The 21659-nt window shown below is 33.1% G+C and overlaps 1 protein-coding gene across 2 annotated transcripts in view; it reads right to left on the bottom strand.

Annotated features, from left to right (window-relative positions):
• LOC106716089 (lysophosphatidylcholine acyltransferase) overlaps window positions 1–21659 on the bottom strand; it is a 29015-nt gene that overhangs the window by 6105 nt on the left and 1251 nt on the right. Inside the window, exons 2-3 of one of the 2 annotated variants that reach the window (XM_045680214.1) lie at window positions 15650–15795; window positions 12576–12802 (exon numbers count right to left, since the gene is read on the bottom strand). In XM_045680214.1, coding sequence (XP_045536170.1) covers window positions 12576–12802; window positions 15650–15795 — 373 coding nt within the window. Of the gene's footprint in view, window positions 1–6107; window positions 6320–12575; window positions 12803–15649; window positions 15796–21659 lie in introns of both variants that reach the window. The other variant, XM_045680215.1, reaches the window with a different exon arrangement.

Below are 21659 nucleotides of genomic sequence, written 5' to 3'. Positions count from 1 at the left end.
ATACTCGAAATGATTCCGAATAATTCACTATTTTTTTAAATTAAAATCATGCTAATTAACTTCTAATTAACACATTTCATGATTAAAACAAAAACTAAAAATTCTCATTAAAATTTATAATTAATTAAAATAGTTTATTATTAATTAAAAATTAAGTTTAATATTATTTTTGTACAACGTATTCATGTTTAGTTTAAATAATAAATACGAATGAAACATTACGTTAAATGAAATTAACATCGGAATGAATGTATTGGGAATTCTAAGCAAGCAACTAATCTTGGCAAATTACCAAACTTATTACGTATTGAAAAATAATGCATTTGCTACAAAATGTTTAAAAAAAGCCACAAAGCTATGTGCAGCCAATTCTAATTTTACCGGACATGTTTAAACGTAGTTAACCACTGCGTATATTCGTACAAATATAATAAAATACATTACTGTATTTTTTTTATAACTTCCGCAGTGGTAACCCACGGTAACATCGCCTTGTTACATATTTACATTTTTTTTTAAATTCAAGGTGGTTTTCGAAACATGCATAATTTTACACTCTAGTACACATATTTACCTTTTAAGTATGATAAACCTTACTAATATTATAAATGCTAAAGTCACTCTGTCTGTCTGTCTGATTTAAATGAAATTTGGTACACACATAGTCTAGAGCCTGAGAAAGAACATAGGCTAGGTAACATTTTATAATTTTAAGTAAAGTAATAAACTTAAGTCATTAAAAATGCTACCCGAAGACAGTATTTCACGCAGAAGAAGTCGTGGGCACAGCTAGTATAGTTATAAATGGAATGAGGCAGTTATTAAAATATATATTGATATACTCGTATATATAGAGATATTTCATTTTATAAATAATAAAAATGAAAATAAACTTAAGCTTGGTTTATTAATTAAATATTTAGTTTATAGTCCTTGACAAAAATCATCCAACAAAATAATATAGTAATATTATTTTTATAATTGCTTAAAGCTGATTTCTTCTATTCATAAAAATAAAAAAGATCTCTCTCTCTCTCTCTCTCTCTCTCTCTCTCTAGCATTCTTAAATAATTTGTTGAATCATTTCATTAAAGAAATAGTCGCCAAATATAACTTTATCGAAACTAAATATAACCACACGTGTTAATGTAATACGCAGTTTTGTTATCTTAGTATTTAAAATTAATAAAGTACAAAACCCCATAAATTTAAAGTCATGACAATGAAATGACGCACAAGTTAAACTAAACATAGCGTGTTTAATTAATTAATTTATATTAATTAATCTTCAATTATTTTTATGTAATAATAAGTTACACATAACAATGTGCATGTAAATGACACTACTAGTCATGGATAACTTAAATAAAATTGGTGACCTGCAAATCAGCTCACAGTTCGCATATGGGAAGCAGATCAGTGACTCTGTTTGTACTTGCATAGAGTTATGATTGATAGCTCTGTGACTCGACGGCTGGCTCGCGGCACCTCGACTTGCATAGTTATAACCTAGATAGTTATAATCGCCATGAGCCGTAAGCCAATTTAGTTAATAAGCCGTAGCTCATCGGTTCAATACTATGTGACCTAAAATTTCGGGCCGTTTCAGAGCTGATTATAAATATCAATATTTAGTTTACATTTTATTTTTACTAATTCATTACCTTTTAATCAAAAGCAATTTACACTTATTTTACTCTAAAACTTATTACGTTCCCATTTAAATCCTGTTTCAAAAGGCCTTGTTGAATATTGAAAAAGATTCTAACATTATGTAGGTCAACTAGGTCTTTTGCTATAAATCTACAGAACCTATACGGTCTAGTATTGTATATAAAATATATTTAAGTGCTAATACACAGCGAGACAATGGCTGAGACCTTGCCAACATTACCACACAAAAAAAAAAACATTGTCTGCGACACGAATTCATTGGACACGCATGAACTAAACTATAAAAAAATAGTAGAACTAAAATATTATCTTACTAATATTATAAACTAGCTTTTACCCGCGACTCCGTCCGCGCGGAATAAAAAATAGAAAACGGGGTAAAAATTATCCTATGTCCGTTTCCTGGTTCTAAGCTACCTGCCCACCAATTTTCAGTCAAATCGATTCAGCTGTTCTTGAGTTATAAATAGTGTAACTAACACGACTTTCTTTTATATATATAAAGATGAGAATGTTTGTATGAATAGATGTTTGTTTGAAGGTATATGAAGAAGGGCTCAACGGAACTCTATGAAATTTGGCATAGATGTAAAACATACTCAAGAAGTACACTAATTAAGTTTTTTTTTCTAATCCGCGATGACGGAGTCGCGGTCTACAGGTAGGAACAGCCATCAATGCAAAATGAAACATCTGTGTGTATTTGTGTGTTTTGAACAGAATTCAGAGTAACAATTATTTTAGGCAATTTGTATTTTAATTTTTCACTTAGCATTTATGTTTTTTTCCGTTATATTTCTACTGAGTATACAAATATTATATTCACCGTTGCCATTAAAATTATAATTTTACTAGTCATAAGAAGTCAAAAGAAGTATTTATCCAACATTATAAATACCGTATCATCGATTGAAAGAAACAAAACAAAAACGTAGAAAGCGTTTAAAATCGCTTTTATGTCGACATTAACTGAAAAGGTCACAAACAAGTGACTGGTATGAACTATTGAATGGTGAATGACTGTACGGTGGATGACTCGACGAGACAACTCATTCAATATAACGACGTCATCTAAATAATAGACAGTAGGAATACAATCATACTAATTGCCAACAGCAAGATGCTTATTTGAAACCATAATCTTTTCTATTTTAAAAAATATCTTTAATGTTTTGAGATACGATAACTTTAACAGGCCGTTTCAATGACGTCATCAGAAACTATTTTCATGTTCAACTAAGGAACGAGTCGATTTTGTTCCTTACAAAAAAAATACAAAAACTACAGAACAATTATTTGTCGTAATATCATACGTATGTAAAAAGAACATGACAGTACGAAAATGACATTGTATTCTATCATACGAGTATGTAGGCTTTCTATTACGAGTAACAATTGAATTTAAATTACACACAGCATGACCCCCGCACATGATAGTCTCAATATCAAATAAAATTAATTCATATTATAATGACTAATTATATTTTTTGTGTGTATAAGAACACAGAGGCTTAGATTATGTGCCGATAGGCAAATGTTAAAGATATGCAAAAGGTAGTCGTATAATTAGGCGTTTCTGTAACTACACTTTAGTACGTAAAATTCACATACGTAGTCAATTTTCATTGTTAAAACATTTCTATCTCAATTATTAGAAAGAACATTGAATGTACGAGTGTCCAGTGAAATCCCACAGTTACGTTTCGCAATCCAAATGGCATTCGCAACAACATTTTAGTATCATTGTTGTACTGTCTCATTCTATTTACACTATTACACCTTCCATAAATAAAATAAACTTTCAGTATCATTGACAGTCATGCTGCATTTGCCAAAGATCATTGAACCACGTCAAAGACACGTCGCCGTGCCAGAGAAATGCTTTGATCCACGATATGTGTGCGTGGTAAAACGGCAAGAAACAACCATACGAGTATAGTACCGTTCAAACTTTATATCGTACGAGTCGCTACGAAGAAAACAATTTTAGGTCTTGGCGGTACATAAAGAGATGATTCCGCAGTAGACTTGAGACCCATAAGCGCAGTTATGCGGACACACTTTATCGTGAGAAGCCATAAAGATTGAATCTTACAATACAAACATAAAATGTAAGCACAATGTACTCGTGTATTCATATATAAGATTCTACAATAGAGATAATCAAAGATTTTTACTTGGTAGAGTCAACATTGAAAACGTATCATATTAACGGCCATACAAATTCATATTTTTGACTCGATGGTGAAGCCGGGAATTAATGTTAAGGGTTATAAAATAAAGAAGAAATGTAGCACCTCTGCTTCATCAGAACCAGATTTTTTAAGATGTCTACGAGATAAAAGTTTATCTTTGGTATAGAGTTTATGAACCATGGTAATAAATTACCTACCATTAGCTTGAGCGTGTTATCAATCAAATCTACTAAACATTGTATAAAGTTTATTGAACTTACTAAATATATGACGTAAATGCTATATCCATTAACGGTGAACATGCAAACATACAGTACACCACGCCCTTGACAGCGGTATTATTAGAGTTAGGCTTTATAGGAAGCCATAGGATCGTATGTCGCACGTTATATTTAATTTGAACCTAAGCTTAAATGCCTTGAACTTACGTAAACTGTTACTGGGGAAAATTAACTTTACGCCTAGCTTGAAAATATTCTTCGTATGTCGTAATGTATTTCAAATAGTTAGTACTGACAAACAATTATTACAGCTCAGTAGGATTAGATGTGACGGATGTTTCTTTAGAGACATAACATAATATTCTTGACACACTGCCAATTAAAATATAAATGAATGGCAGTCATAAGTTAAGTCGTTAACTACTCGGTAAAGTCATCGACCTATATTTCAACCGTCCGTTGTCGAGTCGACGAAAGAGAAATTTCCATACTTCAGTACAAGCATCTTCTTGACTTCAATAAATAAATGAACATCTAACTCGTGTGCTATAAACCATTTAGAAATACCTGATCCTTAAAAATATTAATATCGTTAAGATTTTTAAGTAAGAAATTTCTAAATTTTCTTTCTTTATCTAAGTAACAGTTGCTTAATTCAGATCTAATATACAATGTAACAGTGGTAGTAAAACATTTAAGGTTTAAATTAAGATCCACAAAAGGACTTCAAAAAGTCGGTGCGGGAGACTGCAAGCGGTCCGTGTATGGCCATTGTTAAACTGTCAATACCAACAAGCTATTTTCATTATTAATTTTAGCATTACACATTAATAGTTAGAAAACTACTAGTAGTAAAGCCTTCTAGGGTTAGAATTAATACAGATGAACCTAGATTAGAAAGAACTGTATAAGAGAGTAACCTCTATAGGTAAGAGTTAATTTTTGGTCGTCGTTTGACTGTATTTACAAACATACCTTTTCATACAAGTATATATATTTGTATGCCGTTAGTTAAAATAACGTAATTCAAGTTTTAAATTACGGTATATAAAAATGCAGATAAAACTGCAGTCTTTCCGGCGTCGACTTTTATCTGTTAAAACATGAAATGTGAAGAACTTTAGCAAACTAACTTGGAACGTTACCAAAGTGTTTTATCATTGGTTGTTCTGGTTAGGTATCGAAATTTTATCTTACAGTGAACGTTTTAATTCGGATTTTTTAATACAAAATACATATATATGTTGTATGCCAAAATATGTTATTCTGATTTATTAGATTTTGATGGTAAATCTAAATAAATATATCTTGTCCCAATAAAATACCGAGTTCCAATTCTATAGTCTCCAGTTACTCTTTGTTATTACAACGTTCCAGTGATTTACGTCTCTCAACTTTCGCTACTGGAGCACGTATTTAAATAATTGACAGTCACAGTAATGTTAGAACTTAATTGAGGACTACAACAGCATAAATTTTGAAAAAGGTAATATAATCTATCTATCTATCTATATATATAAAAGAAAGTCGTGTTAGTTACACTATTTATAATTCAAGACCGGCTGAATCGATTTGACTGTAAATTAGTGGGCAGGTAGCTTAGAACCAGGAAACGGACATACTATTTTTCATTCCGCGCGGACGGAGTCGCGGGTAAAAGCTAGTATATATATAAAAGAAAGACGTGTTAGTAACACTATTTATTCTCTATTTATTCTATTTATACTCAAGCTTAGTTGGAAATTGTACAACAAATACTAGAAAGTTAAAAAAACTGTCATATTTATATTCAAATACGAATACGACTTTCTGCCCTACTCAGAGACGTTAACGGATCACTAAAAGTCTCTAGGTATAGATTTATTACGTGAAATGGACACTAAAATACTTTTATAGTAAGAATTAAACAACTTTCAGTATCAATAAACCATCACCGAATTAGCCCGAAATATCCTCCACCACAACAAAAACGACCAACATAAACCCATCACCAAATCAAACAACCAAAACCACCTACTTCCAACATAATTGTCCATGCTCTCTTTCCTAACGATGACTGATGACATCCTGGTGGCGTAGACGATACAGCTGTCTAGGAAAGAGGAATGGGGGGCGACGACCAGGATTGGGGCCTCGCGTCGACTCGCCTGACGCCCCCTGATCGAAATCGCCATACCACCGGCCAAGTATGACATCTTCCCGATGAAGCATATCAACGGCTTCAGTGACCTAGAAAAGTGGAGATATATCGGATAAAAATAAATCCAACAATCACAAAGACATAGATAAAGGGAAAGAAAATTAAATGGATAGAATGTATATTTATTTCTAGATTGAAAACAATTACAAGAAAAATAGTAATAAAAAGACTGATAAATAAACCAGATTCTCAAAGACTTATTTTCGTGACGTCAAAAATGTTCCATAACATTCTAAAATATCTAGGTTATCCTACCTAGCTTCTCCTAAATCTTACTAATATTATATAAATGCGAATCTTCGAATGGATAGATAGATGGATGGATGGATATTTGTTTGAAGGTATCTCCAGAACGGCTCAATGCATCTTGATAGAATTTGGTATAGATGTAGAACATAGTCTGAAAGAACACATAGGCTACTTCTTATGTTTTTTTTTAATTTCGCAAGAACGGAGTCTCGGGCGACAACTAGTCATTCAATAAACTTAGTCATATTGAATAGTTAGAAACTTACGTATATAAAATTTTTTTGAAACGCATAATAAATGACGCAGCTAAACTATTGTTGAGATATTCGAGGCATTGAACATTGGAAAGCTATATACAGATAATTCAAGTTTTGTTACGTACGCGTGTAATTTTTACCAATGTAAAATTAATTGACACAAAATTATCTAAGAAAACGACAGAATCAAACTGATCGATGACACAAAACTTCCTAAGATTTTTTTTTTATATTAATAGGTGGCAAACGAGCAAACGGCCACCTATATTCGCCACAATAGCGAGGCGACCGTTGCCCATAGACATCCGCAAGTGCAGATGCGTTGCCTACCTTTAGTCAACAGAGAAAGGGACGCACAGAAAGAGGATATTTCTTCTTCCTATGCGTCCCCTCTTCCGCCGAATCCACTTCCCCTTCCCATCCTTTCCTATAAATAAAGGATGGGAAGGGAAAGGAGACTAAAATTAGGCCTCCTTCCTAACTTCCTAAGAAATGTGACAATTTCCTAAGACATCTAAAAGTTCAATCGCAAAATTGTAAAAGGCGTTTTGAATATCTCAGTTCTCGTCATCAGATATTCTAAAATCATTTTCAACAGAAGTTTTAAAAGCAACTTGACAGGTAATTACTAAGATTATTCTGTCAGATTCACTGATAATATTGAGTAGTAACTTCCAAAGAAGTCAGAAGTCAGACAGCTCGAGTAATTTGAAGGTGAACCGCCCGATCTCTTTGATATTTTGAATTTAAAGAGCATTCATTTTTCAATGGTCATATAAAGACTTTACATACTTGTACTTAATATCTATTCTTTTAAATAATATCTGTAAAGTTTGTTATTATCGAATTTTTTGATTGTGTGAAAACTACGAAAATAAAATAGACCAGTCACAGATATAAACAGCAAAAAACTTCGAAGTTCTATGAAATTTAATATCTCTTGGAGCCATTAAACTTTTTCCTATAATTTTTCATTTTCAGCATTTATCAGCATTCGACGTTGTATTGGTATTCAAGATTCACAGAATTCACGTAATTCAGAAGACATTAATAACTTTTTAAATAACATATTTGAACATTTTATGCATTTTGAAGATTTTTAAATGTTGAAAAACTTGTGTACAAACAAAATGCTTTCATTCTCTCTTATTTACTTGAAAGCAGTAATAACAATATGTTTCGATAATGAAGTTGTCAATTTGGAAATTTTATAAATGTTTTCGAAGTATAATTTGTTGTGTTGATGTGTTATTTTTTTTTAATATGTAATTTTTTTTTAAATATGAACAATTTTACAATCTACTTGAATAACTACAAAAATTAGATATCTGTAAAATAATTAAAAACTTAAACAATTAGCAAATCGTATAATCTTCATAAATGTTATTACGTTAAATAAAAATTAATTATAAATTAAAAACGTATTTACAAATAAAAAATAATAATAAATCTAATTATATTAAATAAAATAAATGTAAATTAAAAACGTAGTCTATTTCCGTATAACGGGTCCGCAAATCAAACTTGCTTCACGCTGTCATTCCATTTGGTCTAGATTCAATTTAATTACCAACTAATAAAAATGAATAAAGGAAATCAATGTAGGTACCATTTTTATACAACTGGCAGCATAGAAATTATTAATTTAAGTGTTGTATTTAAGTTTAATGTACTATTTCTTATTTTATTTCAATTGTGATTAATTATTAACTAATATTAGGTCCTTACATATGAAATTGGCGTTTTTCGTACTGGCCACTTTAATCACGAATTGCTCCTCTTTGGTAAGGAATTCCAAATTCAAATTTGTACAGCTATAGACTCATGTATTTGTGGTTCGATGACCGTCATTCATTTGTTTTTTTTCTTCTGTTTTTTTCTGTTTGCGTCACTCATTTTACAAAATGGAAAACTTAAAATATCGCATTATTTACGAGTACGAGTTCCGCCGTGGCACTAGTGCTGCGGAAACGACTCGAAGGGTGAATGATGTGTATGGCGGTCGTGTTGCAAAAGAAAACACAGTTCGTTTTTGGTTCCAACGTTTTCGTTCTGGAAATTTCGATCTGCAGAACAAGCCCCGTGGACGGCCTGAGACTCAAGTTGATAATGAAGAGTTGAAGGCTATTGTGGAAGCGGATCCATCGCAAACCACGTCCGAGTTAGCTGCAGGCTGCGATGTTAGTGATAAAACTGTTTTAATTCACTTGAAGCAAATTGGGAAGATTAAAAAGCTTGAAAGGTGGGTACCTCACGAATTGACTGAAGCAAACCGGCAAACGCGCGTCGACTGTTGCGTTACATTACTAAACCGGCACAATAATGAAGGTATTTTAAACCGAATCATTACCTGTGATGAAAAATGGGTTCTTTACGATAATCGGAAGCGCTCAGCGCAATGGTTGGATCCTGGCCAGCCAGCCAAATCCTGCCCCAAGCGAAAATTAACCCCAAAAAAGTTACTTGTAAGCGTTTGGTGGACTAGTGCCGGTATTGTTCATTACAGTTTTCTCAAATCTGGCCAGACTATTACGGCTGATGTCTATTGTCAGCAATTGCAAACCATGATGGAAAAGCTAGCGGCTAAACAACCTAGGCTGGTCAATCGCTCCACGCCACTGCTGCTTCACGACAACGCTAGACCACACACTGCGCAACAGACGGCTACTAAATTAGAAGAGCTTCAATTGGAAAGTCTAAGACATCCTCCGTACTCCCCGGACCTTGCTCCAACAGATTACCATTTTTTTCGAAATTTGGATAACTTCTTGCAAGGGAAAAAATTCAACTCCGATGGGGCAGTCCAAATCGCCTTCAAAGATTTTATTGATTCCCGTCCGACTGGTTTTTTAGTAAAGGGATCAATGAACTACCTATGAGATGGCAAAAGTGCATAGAAAATAATGGTTCATACTTTGATTAATTAAATATATTATATTAAAAAATATTCGACTTTTTGTTCCTCCCATACAAAACGCCAATTTCATATGTAAGGACCTAATATAAAAACGGCTATAACACTCACGTATATTTGTCCGTTGTCTTCACCGAAGTTTTTTAACCGTTTTTATACAAGTTAATGAGAATGTCTCACGATATTTTAAATAATTTAATTCTGATCGTTTGTGATCAATCTTCATTGTTCATGAATGAATTGAATACCAACGTACTGGGCTAGCATGGTTGACTATGTCCTAGTCACCCCTAGCTTGGGGTAGGTTCCGAGCCCCTCGGTGGGGACGTATAGTGAGCTGATGACGATATTCATGATTGCTCATGATTTTGGGTTAACACAAATTGCACAATTACGTAAATTTTGCACAATTTTACGTACTTTATTACACATATAAAAAGATTTTCGTGTGTTTTAAGAAAAAGTCTCTACATACCAAGACAAAAACATTGTTTTTTTTTACATAGATTAAGGTTGTCTTATATTTTTCAGGTCACCGTTTTTTTTAAAGGTTTCCTCCTTCCAAGATTTAACGGTTCTTCTACTATGCGGCAAGCAATGCCTTCGCCACACAACATCCAACCACAATTAAACAGAGTTTACTTCGCCTTCAAGAGTTACACTACGAACGTAAAATGATTTGTTTTCGACAGTGAGCAAAAATATGATAAAAATATCAAAATTTATAACCTTATAAGGATTTCCTCGATGATAGGATAAGTGCACAAACTAGAGCAATAAGTTTTTACATAATTATCTTACTAATAGTATACAAGCGAATTGTTTGTCGAAGTGTTTGTTTGAAGTTATATTCGGAACGGCTCAACGCATCGTGACGAAATTTGGCACAGACGTAGAAAGTAATCTGGATTAACGCATAGGCTACTTATTAGGTTTTTTTTTAATCTCGCAGACGGAGTCACGGGCGACAGCTAATATGATCATAAATATAATATGTAGTGTGAAATTACATTAATATTATGGGTAATAAGACATATTAAGAGCAGGTGCGGCAACCTCTCCTATATACACGGCAATGACTTCATTCCATCTGTTCCTGTACTTCTACATTCTAATTTCGATCTATTGTATAAATAAACTACTAACCGTGGATTTCTGAGACCAAAATCTCCGTTTAAAACATTTTGTTATCTCCGATATATGTTATACAAAATTTATGGTCTCAGAAACCAACTGTAAATGTACTAACATATATGCGAGTCCGTTTGCAGTAAGAATTTCAATTTGTGCATTTTAAACACATGCAAACAAGCGTTACATCGAAATTCGACACAACATTGTCTGAAAATCAAAACATCAAAGTAACAAAACAAAACCGTAAAACAAAAACAAGTAAACGCAAAACAAGCTTACAAAACACGAAAATGGACAAAACAACTGGGAACAAAAGAACAAAATGTGTGAATAAAACGTGCCAGAACAATATGCAATAGCATGAAAGAGACAGCGGTACTTCTAAGGATGAGTTTCCACTACTTGAATAAAAACATGGTGTCATCTCTATCATACTGTATGAATAAGACAAAGATACAAGTATGTTTCATAGCTGTTACGCGAGTGGAAACACACTATAAATCTAGCTCTAACTGCTAAAAGATCAATTTCAAGTATGAATTGTTACAAAATTGATTCCTCATTTCATTCTGACGACTTTAAAATAAATTGTAACAATAATTTAAAAATGATTTTTTAATTTACAAAAAGAAATGTAATTTAAATTCATTTTAAATTTGTAAATTAAATTCAATTTATTAAAATTACCACTTTTTTATTTATTTATTTATTTTTGTTAATAACCACAATTTTTAAATAAAAAGATAAATAAAATTGTTTTATCTATTCAAAATCAATCATTTAGCAATATTTCTAGTGTAAATATTTTACGATGTAACGGTTGAAGTATCGCTGTCTGTACAGTCGCTTACAAAAGGCATAACTTTATAAAGCTCTGCTACTTACTTATGTAGACGAGTGTACATCAATAACACTACTGCAAACCACTAACAAACAATCTGATAAACGTAAGCATTTGTTCACTTAAAAATTGAATTAACAAAGCCTTGATAACAATGTTTTTTTCTATTGAATAGTTAACTCAAGTAGACAATTAGGCATAGTTTAGTAGAATTAAAAAAAAACGCTAATTTCTACACAACTTCCTTATTTTTTCATATTCGAATACATCTGTCACAGATGCTTGTACACGTGTTTTATAATTTTTTACGGCTTAGAAACCAACGTTTTACATCAGTGTACATTTCACTATATCGAAGGGGGTCACAAATGTTGAGACGTCACTTTGGCACTACGAGGCAACGGTATCAAACACATTCGAGTGCGACATTCAACACACGACAAATATACGACAAAAGACCTCTTAACCCGACCACTAAAAGCTACGCCTTGTCAAAGCTTGTCAGAGATCAAATCGTATGCTAACAGTGCGTTCAACTCAGATAAGTGTACATTAACGTACAAACATAAGAGTATCTACATATATTTGCAAGAAAAATGCAGAAAAAGGAATTAGAAACTAAGTCTAAAGTAGTAGTAGGACGTATCGCACAATTGCGTCGATTATTTTTAAGAGGAGAATTTTCAGTAAAAAAGCTATTAAGTCTATATTATCAAGGCTCGGCAACCCTAGACAAATGCTTACGTAAAGGTGTGTTTCCACGGTGCGTAATTCCGCAGATTAAAAACGAACAAAGACGATACACAACGAAAACTATAATAGACACTTCGAGTGACCTATGGTGGCCCAAGCCTGGAATCACGCACCATGTAAACGTCTTAAGAACCTACGTCCGATAAAAGGCAGTCTCGCAGTATCAGCCTTGGCGACGACGCTCGGCGCCCCCAGACAGACGATCGCAATGGCGTCGAAGAAGGAGGAGTGTGGGGCGATGACGATGACGGGCGCGTCCCGCGAGCTGTCCGCCGCAAGGTCGCGACCCACCACGCGCACCCGGTGGAAGCCCGCCGCGACCACCACCAGCCGCATCAGCGACAATATATAGAACCGCAGCTTGCTAGAATATATTGCCTGTTAGTTTACGTTACCAAATGTGAGATGCGTTTTATGAATAAAAACCATGATAGAAGACGCGACTGGCTTTCTTAAGAACCAGGAGAAAGGAGAAAGTCAAGATCTTCCTGAAAACTAAAATTTAGTGTTATCATCATTCCATTCCCAGAACTCTTTACGTCCTTTAACTTAATATTAGAACCAATATAAAAAGAAAACATCGTCACGAAGCATTTGTTTAATTTTTTTGTTTTTGTTTCGCTATGATTTTACTATTGGACGTGACATTTAATAGACTACCGCGATAAACAACAGGGAAAGTTTTCTACGGAGTCAGTGAAGTAATTTAGTAAAATAGCAATTACATTAAATCCTATACCAAAACACATCAATATAATAAAAAATAAATATACAAACAAAAAAAGTTCTACACCTTGAAACATTTAAGTAATTGTTATAAAAAAAAACTAACAATTCTAATCACGGAGACAGTGCGACAAATGCGGAAGAATGGTCACCGAGCACTTTCACAATAATTTGCTTTCTACTAGCTACGATAGGACGAGGAGACATTAATATTATGCAACAGTTAATATAATTGTATCGTATGTGTCTATTTTTTCTAAAAATAGGATTCACAAAATAAATAGGCCGAAGGAAAATCGCACGTCGAAGTGATATAAGAGCCTTGTAACTCGATGGCTCCTACGAATAAAGGCCTTTACAGGAGAGGCTCTCAAAGTTTCAACCATATAGGAAAAGGTGCCACATAGGCCCTTTTACTTTAGCAAAAAAACAACGCCTGTAAATGTGTATTTTTATTTAGTGCATGTTGTTAACTAGACAAAGACGAAGCATTTAACGTAAAAATCATCAATTTGCTACGTTGGAACTTTTACATAGGACGCATCAAAGTATGGACATAATGTTACGAAACCGAAACCTCATTCATGCATCCACTGAATGCTATTAGTATGCATATAAAATCGTAAATACGGATACAAATCTACAGATCACGTATAAATGTAAACAAAAAAGCTGAGAACTAGTTTTATATATTTCAAGGTCACATTATAATCTTTAGCTAAATGTGAACAAGAAACAAGCGAATTCGATCTTTTTAAATAAAAATAATTAATTCTAATTACTGTTACAATAACTTCGAGAAAAACAAAACTTGTATCAAATTTCACAAAACGTAAAGCACGCAGTCTATCACTTTAAATTACAATTTCACGTATTCAATAAGTGTGTGTTTAAAAACGGTACTTAGACGTAGTAAAAAAAAAAATCAAAGTGTGATTAATCATTTCAACAGAGCAAAGTTAATGAAAGTTTTGCTGTAACGGGAGTTGAGTTATTTGTGCCACTATCGTATCTTCTAAACTCATTTCGTATACATCAATTACAGTTACGGGTGTTGACTGTTGAAGCCCTTATAAATTTCACATTTAGACAAACTTCCCATTGTCTTCTAAGAGCTGCCATATACAGAAAGAAAACAAACAGTTCGCAGTAAAGTTTCAAGCTGTTGATTAGCTGCCAACAGCATTTTTAGCAGCAGCTATGGTCATACCAACTTCCATACAAAAGTAAACAAACTTGCAAAATTAAAATGCACCGAGCACTAGAATTTCGAAATTGTACAAGCAAAGACCCTGATTTATGCGGACAAAAGAACGACGACCTTATTCCCAAGCATTAAAGTATCTAATATGTTATGGATGGGAACATGACCTTTATCTAACAGCATCAAGGTCAAATGTGACAGGTAACATCATTAAGGTAATGTCCTCACACAATGTACGTGAAGAAACCTTTATGATAAATTTAACTGAAGACAAAAACTAAACTAACTTAATTCACTATAATTTTTAATTGCTAAAATAAACCTACCAAGAATCAGAACTACAATTACAATTTAGAAAAAAAAAAACATATCCCAAAATATACCGACAGCAAAACGATATCCGGCTCGTTCAGATCATAACAAAAAACAATATTAGACACGTTTCTGTAAACAGTACTGAGACCTTCACGCTGATTTTGAATATTGTCAGTTACCTTGAACCAATTTCTTAACACATCCGAGTGACTATATTTAGGACAATGTTCCGGTCCGCTAAATATGAGGCCACAATTTTAAGGTTTAAAATTTATAGAGACCTGAATCTTAAAGAAAGACAATAGGAAAGCATTCACTGCAGAAAAGTCATAAATGTATTGAAGTGACAACTTGTTATTTATGTCACGAACTTGTCATATCTTAATTCCAACACATTTTGAAGATTCTGCTCAAAGGGGAATTGTCTTACATATATCAACATTTTACATTATATGTCTATGATTTCTCAATGTAATGTTCTGTAAATTGGATATAGAAATTGGCATCAGTCAAGGTGAAAACTGATATTAAAAATGCATTTACTAATTTTAAAATAACCTTGCAACACCGCTAATGCAAATACCAAACCATAGAGACGTTAACATAAAACATATATTCAAAATGACAATTGGCTCTGATAACTGAAATGTTAAGGATAATAAAATCTTTAATAATGGTTTTGCATCGTAAAGAATTATGAGCTAAATTGAAAACTGCAAAGATATGTAGGAATCTTCGTTACATTAATGAATAAATAGTTGACATGATTTTTATACTTCGTTAGTGAAGTTTAAATTATTTAATTAAAATTAAACTACACTATTTACGTGTAATAACTAAGTTTTGTCTTGAGGTTTTTTTACATTGTTGTTATTACAAATTAATCTAACCATTAGTGGTCCGAATATAACTTAAACATTAAATAATTTCTTATCCAAAATAATCGAAAGAAGATTGTTTCCTCACCTTCTCCATCCTGTCATAGGTTTCTTCCTCAGGTCTTCCTCGCTGAGACCGTACAGTCCGATGCAGGCGAGGAACCAAGCGGTCACGATCAGGTATAAAATCACAATTACCCTGAACGGCAGCAATATCACTGTGAAGATCGCCGTCTGAAATAAGAATTTTAGCTTGTTTTAAATAAAAACCACATAGTATACAAGAATATATAGCTATTTAAGTTTTTTTCAAGGTGTACGAGAGAGATGATATGCTTAGGTAGTCCATGGTTTTCAATTGTATAACCCAGCAAGCGTTACAAATGGTTGATTAGATCTTTTAATGCAATTACATACAACAAGAAATCGCCACAAAAGTCGAACTGCCACAAAATTATTCCACATGGACGCAGCAATCCTTACGTTAAGAGATACAGAACATTTTTGTTCTGTCTCTCTCATAAAATTAGAGCTTTTATTTTTATACGCTTTTAATACACTTGATTTAAATGCCTTTTAACACTTTCATACAATATTTTAAACTGTTATACCAAACAGTAATGCAAATTATTAACGAATTTTAAATCTTTAAATGAATGAAGCAACAAGTGGAAGTTTCACGGAGGTTTATGCAGAACTGTTATAAATTAACATCTCATTAAAATTTATGACACACCTGACCCGACCCGAAAAAGAATAATGAACTTTAAAATCTCACACCCTTTTATTACTTCATACATCTATATATATAAAAGAAAGTCGTGTTAGTTACACTATTTATAACTCAAGAACGGCTGAATCGATTTGACTGAAAATTGGTGGGCAGGTAGCTTAGAACCAGGAAACGGACATAGGATAATTTTTAGCCCGTTTTCTATTTTCTATTCCGCGCGGATGGAGTCGCGGGTAAAAGCTAGTAATTCACTAAAGGTTTACAATAAGAAATAATTGGCCAAGTATTTAGCAGCTTTTAGAAGCAAAACACCACTTGTAACTTCTTAAGAATTAGCGGCTTAATCTACTTAAATGTAGGCTATCCTAGACTCTATTCTATTTCTAAAACAACTTCCATAAAAGGTTTCTATATGACGTATACTCGATATTTTATAGGGTCATTTTCCGCGTTATGTGGTATCGACATATTAGGTTTTTATCTCCCACATCTATCTGTCATTTTCAAGTGTAACTCTTCTAAAGTGTCCAATCGTGGTATGAATCCCGTTTCCTACGAACAATATATTAGTAATAACCACGAAAATTTGAAGTTATAAATGATGTTAAATTTGATCGTTCATTGTTTTAACCGTGTTACCACACACGCAATTTATCTATAATTTTTCAGGCCTATTATTATTTTAGTACGAAGTATATTTGCTTAATTTACATACTAACATATTCTTATCTTGTAACATTACCTACTGTAGGTTTTCTGAGAAAAAATCTCCGTTTCAAACATATTTTTATCTCTGTTTTGTCAAAGATAATGACAGAGATGACGATATGTTTTATACAGATTTTGATACAGACATGCAGATTGCAAGTCAAGTCAAGTCCACCGACGCTCAGTTTATATCCACAGTAAATTCCAAAGAAATAATCAGAAACAAAAATCAGAGCATGCTTGTGCACAAAACATTTTAGAAAGTAACCACACAAGTTGGCGTAAAAGAAGTCCACAGACGGAACAAAATCACCTTAATCATATTCATTATTGCAAAAAGCTGCGGCATGCGAAGTAAAGGTAATCCGGATCGAAGCAGTTTAACCATAGAACTCCACTAACGTGACACATGTATTACACATCGCCATCCCTTTCATTAACTTTGATAAAATAGAGACAACTATATTAATACAAGTTTACTCTTGACAAAAACAATAATTACCTTTAATTGAAAGTTCAAAAGTTAATGTACATTCGACAGAAATTTTTTCCTTATTTTCAACTGTAACTGATTGTTACTGATTTCCTGATTAATAAAAAAGTTGACTTACGCGTGAAAAACATTACCCTTATTTCAGACGGGTAAAGATACAGATATAACGATATTTTCTGTACAGATATTTCAACAGTGGAAACCAACAGTTAAATGAAAAGATGTTAATATTCTTCCCCTCATCCTGTATGATAAAATAAATCCTAACCTCAAATCTACTTGATTATAATCCGACATTAATAAATCACAAGACATTCATATCGTGTGTGAACCAAAATCCCTGTAAAAACATATAGTCGTCTCTCCCATAATTTTTGACAAATCAGAAAAAACAATACATTTTATACAAGGATTTTGGTTAACCAATGTTAAATGGTGTAAGACTGACAGCAGAAATAATACTGAGAAGCGAATTGACATGCAAGAGGTCAACAACCTCAATGCAATACGTCACACGACCGTAAACTCTAGTTGTGCTCAAAAATTTTAAACATGTATGAACTTTCTCTTGTGTCATACAATGTGTTTTTTTTAAATCTAATTCTAAGACATATCGCAGCTTTATTCCTATGTCGTTACTATTTTATTAAATAAACAATTGTGTATTAAAGGTTATTAAATTTAGAAGGATCGTGCTTAGTGTCAACAAATTAACATTTTTTTTTTAAATATCATATGGTGGCAAACAAGCAAGCGGTCACCTGAATACGCCTAAATAGCGAAGCGACCTCTGTCCATAGACATAAGCAATTACAGATGCGTTGCCTACCTTTAATCGACAGAGGAGGGAACGCACAGAAAGAGAATATATCCTCTCTATGCGTCTCCACCATCAAACTTCCCCTTCCCATCCTTTCTTAAAGGTAACTTGGAATAAAATTAGGCTCCCTATGAACTAGAAGTTAATTTCAAATCGAAACAATCTGAAAATAAGGGCGATAGATGGTATCTGCCCCCCTTTCCCCTGGAGGATTGAAAAATGTAAAATAGATGTAAAACTACTTCAAATAAGACCAAAGACCAAGACTAAGATTTTAATAGTAGATGCCCTCCCTAGACCTAGCCTAGATCATCGTCTGGCTATGCCCAACAGGTAGCTATGATTCCGTTATCTTACGTAAATAGGAATTTAACAATTATCGTATCAACTTTCATCTCCGATCAGTTACGTCATTATTGTAGTGCGCGTATGTTGACAAACATGTAGTGTCACCAAATTAATTTACGGACATCTATAATCTCACTAATCCTTACTAATATTATAAATGTGAAAGTAACTCTGTCTGTCTGTCTGTCTGTCTGTCTGTCTGTCTGTCTGTCTGTCTGTCTGTCTCGCTTTCACGCCAAAACTACTGAACCGATTTAAATGAAATTTGGTACACAGATAGTCTAGAGCCTGAGGATGGACATAGGCTATATTTTAACGCGAAAAAGGGGTTGTAAGGGGTTGAAAGTGGGGGTGAAAGTTTGTATGGAAGTGTCGCCTACTATTGTTTACTGAACCGATTTAAATGAAATTTGGTACACAGATATTCTAGAGCCTCAGAAATAACATAGGCTACTTTTTAACGCGAAAACAGGATTGTAAGGGGTTAAAAGTGGGGGTGGTAATTTGTATGGAAGTATTGTCATTTTAACAGTTAGAAGCTTGAAATTTCTTTCTAAGGCTGCTAATTTGATAGAAATAAATATGAAATTAAATTTTTGTAAAAATGTTACCCTCAAGGGTGCTAAATAACTATAGGGGATGAAATTTTGTTTGGGAATATTTTAGACTTAGGTGAATGTTTTGTTTAGTATGTTTTGCTGTTACCCTTACGAATATTTAGTCTAGGGCCTCAGAAAGAACATAGTCTATTTTTTAACGCGAAAAAAGGGTTGTAAGGGGTTGAAAGTAGGGGTGGTAATTTGTATGGAAGTATCGTCATTTTTACAGTGAGAAGCATGAAACTTCTGTCTACGGCTGCTAATTTGATATAAATAAATATAAAATTCAATTTCTGTAAAAAATTTACCCTGAAGGGTGCTAAATAACAGTAGGGGATGAAAATTTGTTTGGGAATATGTGAGGTTTAGGTGAATGTTTTATTTAATATGTTTTGCTGTTACCCTTACCGATATTTAGTTTAGAGCCCGAGAAAGAACAAAAAATACTTTTTAACGCGAAAAAAGGGTTGTAAGGGGTTGAATGTGGGGGTGGTAATTTGTATGGAAGTAACGTAATTTTTACAGTAAGAAGCTTGAAACTTCTTTCTAATGCTGCTAATTTGGTATAAATAAATAAGAAATTCGATTTTTGTAAAAATTTTACCCGTAAGGGTGATAAATAACAATAGGGGATGAAAATTTGTTTCGCAATATGTGAGGTTTTAATGAATGTTTTGTTTAATATGTTTTACTATTATACTTACTGATATTTAGCGTAGAGCCTGAGAAAGGACAAAGATTAATTTTTAACGTGAAAGAGGGTTTGTAAGGGGGTAAAAGTAGGGGTGAAAATTTGTATGGACGTATCGTCATTTTTACAGTTAGAATAAGCTTCTAACTTCTAACTTTTTTAGGCTGCTAATTTGATATTAATAAATAGGTCATTTAAAGTTTGTAAAAGTTTTACCCTTAATGTTGCAATATAATAAGGGAATAGGGGATGAAAATTTGCATAAGAGTAAATGAATATTTTGTAAGTTCCATTTGTTTTGTTGTAATTTTTTATAAGTTTAAATAAAATACCTCAACAACAACTACTAAATTCACGCCCGTAACCCAGAGGGATAGGTAGAGACCAAACACCTACATTTGGTGCGGTCGCGGCACACCTATCTCTATGTCTACATCCATAGATCAACGCATAGCACGTCGGTCAAGTAAAATAATAATCCTTAAAAAAAATGCTTAACGAAAACAGTATTTCACGCGGACGAAGTCGCGGGCACAGCTAGTATTATATAAGGCGGACGGATGGATGAATTGATGGATGTTTTTTGAAGGTATCTCAAGAACGGCTTAACGGACCTTGATAAAATTTGGCACAGACGTAGAACATAGTCTGGAAGAACACATAGACTACTATTTTTTTTTTAATTCCGCGCGGACGGAGTCGCAGCCGACAGCTAGTTACTATATAAAATAATAAAGTTAAATAAACTCTAACAAATTAAACGGTATTAAAGTTCTATTAATAATGTCACACTAAACATCTTAAAAGACAAGTTATTGAAATTGAAAAAGCGTTGTTTTTTATAAGTATTAAATAAAATTACAACTTAAATTTAAACTGAGACAAAATTAACAGTAGCAACCATTCCAATGGGTTCAACTTATAACTATGGACAGTCCTTGTAATCTCCTAGGATATGGTCACCCATTTCTGCGCGTGTGTCATGGGCATCGCAATGAAGTATAGATAAAACAACTTTCCCTCAATGCCCACTTCTATTGCTGTACTGCACACAATTTGATGTACTTTCTTTTTCCATGTACTCATATTAATGTACGAAACAATCTTGTTATATGCTATCTTTGGCGACCTTATACAGAAAATCGTCAAAACGACACCAAAATTATTTCAAATATAACAAAATAATACATAATTATCTTACTAACATTATAAATGCGAATATTTTGATGGATGGATGTCTGTTTGAAGGTATCTTGATGAAATTTGGCAAACAACTAGGCTGCTTATTAAGTTTTTTTTAATGCCGCGCAGAGTCGCATGCGACAGCTAGTTATATTATATCAAATAGTGCAAAAACAAGTATAACTAACATAACGTAAGCGCATCACTTTCGACCTTAATATCTTACAAGAACTGACCGTTGCTTACAACTTTCTAGTTGAGTTACATTATGTTGACAAAGTTCATCGTACAAACGCATATTATTGTAGCAATAACGAATTTAATGTGGATTACTGGCCTTAAAATATACAATCGTACTTGAATAAGTGAGAATCCACGGGACCGCGATATTTTTCTCGCTTAGAGTCGTTTAACTTACATATTTTCACACTTTTTTCTCGTAGACTCTTTTAAAAAAACTTTACTGGTTTCAAAAGTGGATTCAGACCAGCGACCGGCCGTAAAATATTAAGCCAACATTAAGG

The sequence above is a fragment of the Papilio machaon genome, chromosome 12 (assembly GCF_912999745.1).
Source record: "Papilio machaon chromosome 12, ilPapMach1.1, whole genome shotgun sequence".
Classification (NCBI taxonomy): domain Eukaryota; kingdom Metazoa; phylum Arthropoda; class Insecta; order Lepidoptera; family Papilionidae; genus Papilio; species Papilio machaon.
This window is presented reverse-complemented; position numbering and strand designations above follow the sequence as displayed.